The 5533-nt window shown below is 47.2% G+C and overlaps 1 protein-coding gene across 1 annotated transcript; it reads left to right on the top strand.

Moving 5' to 3' along the window:
- Positions 1–452: 452 nt before the first annotated feature.
- On the top strand, positions 453–2364 carry LOC117940160 (ankyrin repeat domain-containing protein 34A; the record flags this gene model as incomplete). Its single annotated transcript, XM_034865530.1, has 2 exons — positions 453–1433; positions 1795–2364. Coding segments are annotated over 2 exons (1390 nt in total), but the record flags the coding sequence as incomplete, so codon positions are not given.
- Between the last annotated feature and the right edge of the window lie 3169 nt (positions 2365–5533).

Below are 5533 nucleotides of genomic sequence, written 5' to 3'. Positions count from 1 at the left end.
TCAGAGACAGACAGGTCAGAGAGACAGACAGGTCAGAGAGACAGACGGGTCAGAGACAGACAGGTCAGAGAGACAGACGGGTCAGAGACAGACGGGTCAGAGAGACAGACAGGTCAGAGACAGACAGGTCAGAGACAGACGGGTCAGAGAGAAAGACGGGTTAGAGAGACAGACAGGTCAGAGACAGACAGGTCAGAGACAGATGGGTTAGAGACAGACGGGTCTGAGACAGACAGGTCAGAGACAGATGGGTTAGAGACAGACAGGTCTGAGAGACAGACAGGTCAGAGACAGACGGGTTAGAGACAGACGGATTAGAGAGACAGACAGGTCAGAGACAGACGGGTTAGAGAGGCGGAAAGGTCAGAGACAGACGGGTCTGAGACAGACAGGTTAGTGCCCAGGAGTGTAATAGGAAGTGGAACCCCAGGATAATACTACTTCCTGTGCAGGTACCTGCTGGAGAAAGGCGCCGACCCGAACATCCCAGATAAGTGTGGGCGCACGGCGCTGATGCACGCGGTGGCGGGGGGGGCGGGGCCGGACGTGGTGCTGCTGCTGCTGCAGAACGGTGCCGACCCGAGCCTGAAGGACTACGCCGGCGCCTCGGCGCTGGTGCACGCCCTCGACACGGGCGACCGTGCGGCGTTGCAGGCGCTGCTGGACGCATGCAAGTCCCGGGGCCAGGAGGTCATCATCATCACCAGCGACACCTCGCCGTCCGGCACCAAGAAGACCCGCCAGTACCTCAACTCCCCGCCCTCGCCCTCCGCCGCCGAGAGGCCACCGCCGCCGCCGCCGTGCATGTCGCCGTCCGACGTGAAGATCGGCACCGAGTCGCCGGCGCCAGCGAAACACCAGGACGGGGCCGATAACTTTAGCTTTGCGGTCAGCTCGGCGTTACCGCCGCCGTCGGCTCGACCGCCGCCGCGGAAGCTCCTGAAGCGTCTGAACTCGGAGCCCTGGGGCCTGGTGGCTCCATCGGTGCTGACCGGCGTCACGCTGGAGTGGGGTTCCGGACTTAGCCAGACCATCGGCGCCAGTCAGAACCAGACCATTGGTACCGGACTGAGCCAGACCACTGGACTGAGCCAGACCATCGCCGAGATTAACGGTCTCTCCATCGCCGAGCTGCCGGGGAGGCCTCTGTTGTCACGGCGACACAGCATTGAGACGCACGACCCCTGCTCGCCCCTCATGGACCGGTCGGGGTCCGAGGACTACGCCTCCCTCGCTGGTGCCTCCTGGGCCGACAAGCAGCACCAGATCCTGTACCGCAGGAACACGGCACCGGAGACGCAGGAGAACGCCGCCACCCGCCTCACGCACCCCAAGCTGACCCGCATGGAGCACTACGAGTCGGACACGCACCTCGGACCAGACTCCATCCCCGGGTCCCCGGACTCTGGACGCATGTCTGTGGAGCGCAAGAGGTACGATCAAAAGAGTCAGTCCACCAGACTCCATGTAAATAATCACTACTTTTAGCGTGTATAGAGCAGCATATCTCCACCAGACTCCATGTAAATAATCACTACTTTTAGTGTGTATAGAGCAGCATATCTCCACCAGACTCCATGTAAATAATCATTACTTTTAGTGTGTATAGAGCAGCATATCTCCATCAGACTCCTTGTAAATAATCATTACTTTTAGTGTGTATAGAGCAGCATATCTCCACCAGACTCCATGTAAATAATCACTACTTTTAGCGTGTATAGAGCAGCATATCTCTTATTGATACTTATTACTAGTCCGGTAGTCTTAATAAAATAAAACTATGTTTCCCTGCAGGTACAATGCGTCCCCGCTGTGCCTGCTGCCCGGCTCGTCTCGGGAGTCTCTGGAGAACATCCCGGCCTCGGTGTCGCCCCTCGCCATGCGGCGGCGTCCCCCGGGGCTGCTGGAGCGCCGTGGCTCCGGGACGCTCCTGTTGGACCACATCTCCCACACGCGGCCGGGCTTCCTGCCGCCGCTCAACATCAACCCGCAGAGACCAATCCCTGACATCCGCGCCTCGCCCAGCCACGCCGCCACAGGCGGAAAGATCCTGGTCCCGGTGGCACCCGCCTCGCCCAAGCGTGGCCCCGACTTCAAGACAAAGAAGAAGCTGATGCGGAGACACTCGATGCAGACGGAGCAGATGAAGCAGCTCTCCACCTTCCAGGAAGTCCTCGCCGAGAAGGTCAGCGAGGACTGTTGACACAGGAGCAGCAAAGCATCATGGGTAGCTGCAGAGAATTTTAGGGCTAGGGTCATTTGCTGGAGCAAAGCATCATGGGTAGCTGCAGAGACTTTCAGGGTTAGGGTTATTTGCTGGAGCAAAGCATCATGGGTAGCTGCAGAGACCTTCTCCAAAATGGCTAAAAGGTGATCAAATGTTACACATTAAGGCCCCACCCCCGTATTTTACATAATCTGACCACGCCCCCACAAATTACATTATCAGACCACGCCCCCAAATGTTACATCGTCTGGTCAGGCCCAAAATGTTATATAATCTGACCCTGCCCCCAAATGTTACATCGTTTTGGCACTTACGATCTTTCTTCTAGTGTCTTATCGCTTTTTCCACACACATCACTAATTAGATAATTAGAGATAATTTGAGATAATTTGAGATAATTTGAGATAATTAGAGATAAGGAGATATAATTAGATAATTAGAGATCCTTTTCTTTGTTCAAGACAAATTAATAAGGCGTATGAATGAATGAAGGAAGAGCTCCGTTGTGATTGAAGGATGTGATGATGCGCTGTAATAACCACTCATCTATGGAATAATATTATTATTATTATTATTATAGCAGTTCTGTGTCACAGTTCAGAGGGACCCTGACTCTGTTTCTGGACTCTACCATCCCCCCCCCCCCCCCCCCCCCCCCCCCCCCCCCCCCCCCCCCCCCCGGGATGAACTGAAGTTAAAATGTTTTTCTTTGTTTTAAAATCCCATAGAAGTGGAGAACACTGTAAATAATACTTTAAAGATGTGCAATAGAGCTTGACGTCCCATGATGCATCTGTTTCATCTAACCTTGTGCTAAGCTAGGCTAACGCTGTCTTGGATCTCTGGTTGTACACGATGCACAGAGATTAAAACATAATATATATATATAGATCGGACTGGTCTGGCTGATGGACCTTGTTGTTGTACGTAGAAACTTGAAGTCTAAACTGAATCAGAGTATTTTTGTAAATCTGTTAGAGAAGAGATAGATAGATGGATAGATGGATAGATGGATAGACGGATAGATAGAGATAGTAATGTCTCTGATGACTCTATAATCTATTTTCTTCGTCTTCCCTCAAACTGGAATAAAAAAAACATTGGTTTCATGTTCAAATCTCAAACCTGCTCGAACCCCCAAAGTCTCAGTCTCGACCGCTCGAAGTCTCAGTATTGACCCCTCGAAGTCTCAGTCTCAACCCCTCAAAGCCTCGGTCTCCATCCCAAAGTCTCAGTCTTGACCCCTCAAAGTCTCAGTCTTGACCCCCTAAAGTCTAGCTCTCGACCCCTCAAATTCTCTGTCTCAACTCCCCAAAGTCTCGGTCTAGACCCCTCAAAGTCTCAGTCTTGAGTTCTCAAAGTCAGTCTCAATCCCTCAAACACTTGGTCTCAACCCCTCAAAGTCTGTGTCGTGACCCCTCAACGTCTCGGTCTTGACCCCTCAAAGTCTGTCTCAACCCCGCAGTCTTTGGTCTTGTTGATGTCTTGGTCTCATCCTTGCTGGATGGACAAACAGCTGATGTTCCTCTCCTAGACCAGGATCTGTAGCAGAGTCAGTCAGTTGAATTAAAGTGAGATAATAAGTTAATAAATAATAAAAATGATGAATGATCACTTTCCCCTCGTGGAGAAATGGTTAAATATTAAAGAAAGGTCTCAAGGTTTCTGTCCAGGAAACAATGTCCCCCTTTCACAGTTGAACAGTTTCAACAGTCTGATCTGAATCTCTTTCAGGAAACTGATATTTAAAATCAAATGTTTTATCTTCAGGAACATCTGAAGGTGTTTAGTTGGTAGAGACCGGATTACATCAAACCCCGTTAAAGAGACCCAGACAGTCTGAGACTTTGGGGGGTTGAAAAACCCAAAGCTCTTTGCCAAGTACAAATCTCTACTTTCATTAATTTTGGGGCGTCTTATTCAATTTTATAGCATTGTAAAACAAATGGAAGTGTTTTGAAATAGTATTAGTATTACATGTATGTATATATAAAGTAGTATTCGTATTAAATATAAATAGCATGGAGTAAAAGTTGACATATTCCAGTCTGTGATTATCATCAACATCCATTCCTTTTTTTTAGTCTCAATAATTCCTAATTTCTGCTTTTCTAACTCAAACATTAGGTATAATTTATTCAGAATGACCAGAAATTCAAAAAATAACTAAATCTAAAATTAATAAGTTAGTGTTACGTAGTGTTGAACGTCAAAAAGAGCAGCATAAGAAAAAGTTACAAGAAGTTTCAATTTTGACGCAAGAGGGTTCAAGTCTTCATGTTTTGCTGTGGTCAGTTGATAATATCACCAGTCACATGTAAAAATATCACCAGTCACATGTAAAAATATCACCTGTCACATGTAAAAATATCAACCGTCACATGTAAAAATATCACCTGTCACATGTAAAAATATCAACCGTCACATGTAAAAATATCACCTGTCACATGTAGAAATATCACCTGTCACATGTAAAAATATCACCCGTCACATGTAAAAATATCACCTGTCACATGTAGAAATATCACCTGTCACATGTAGAAATATCACCTGTCACATGTAAAAATATCACCCGTCACATGTAAAAATATCACCTGTCACATGTAAAAATATCACCCGTCACATGTAAAAATATCACCTGTCACATGAAGAAATATAACCTGTCACATGCAGAAATATCACCTGTCACATGCAGAAATGTCACATGTAGAAATATCACCTGTCACATGCAGAAATATCACCCGTCACATGCAGAAAAATCACCCGTTACATGTAGAAATATCACCTGTCACATGCAGAAATATCACATATCACATGCAGAAATATCACCTGTCACATGCAGAAATGTCACATGTAGAAATATCACCTGTCACATGTAGAAATATCACCCGTCACATGTAGAAATATCACCTGTCACATGCAGAATTATCACCTGTCACATGCAGAAATATCACCTGTCACATGCAGAAATGTCACATGTAGAAATATCACCGGTCACATGTAGAAATATCACTTGTCACATGTAGGAATATCACCCATCACATGTAGAAATATCACCTGTCACATGCAGAAATATCACCTGTCACATGTAGAAATATCACCTGTCACATGTAGGAATATCACCCATCACATGTAGAAATATCACCTGTCACATGCAGAAATATCACCCGTCACATGTAGAAATATCACCTGTCACATGTAGAATTATCACCCGTTCCATGTAGAAATATCACTTGTCACACGCAGAAATATAGCCTGTCACATGTAGGAATATCACCCATCACATGTAGAAATATCACCTGTCAC

This window comes from Etheostoma cragini, unplaced genomic scaffold (genome assembly GCF_013103735.1).
Source record: "Etheostoma cragini isolate CJK2018 unplaced genomic scaffold, CSU_Ecrag_1.0 ScbMSFa_1836, whole genome shotgun sequence".
Taxonomy (NCBI): Eukaryota; Metazoa; Chordata; class Actinopteri; order Perciformes; family Percidae; genus Etheostoma; species Etheostoma cragini.
The sequence above is the reverse complement of the archived record's forward strand: the minus strand, read 5'-3'. Positions and strand labels throughout refer to the sequence as shown.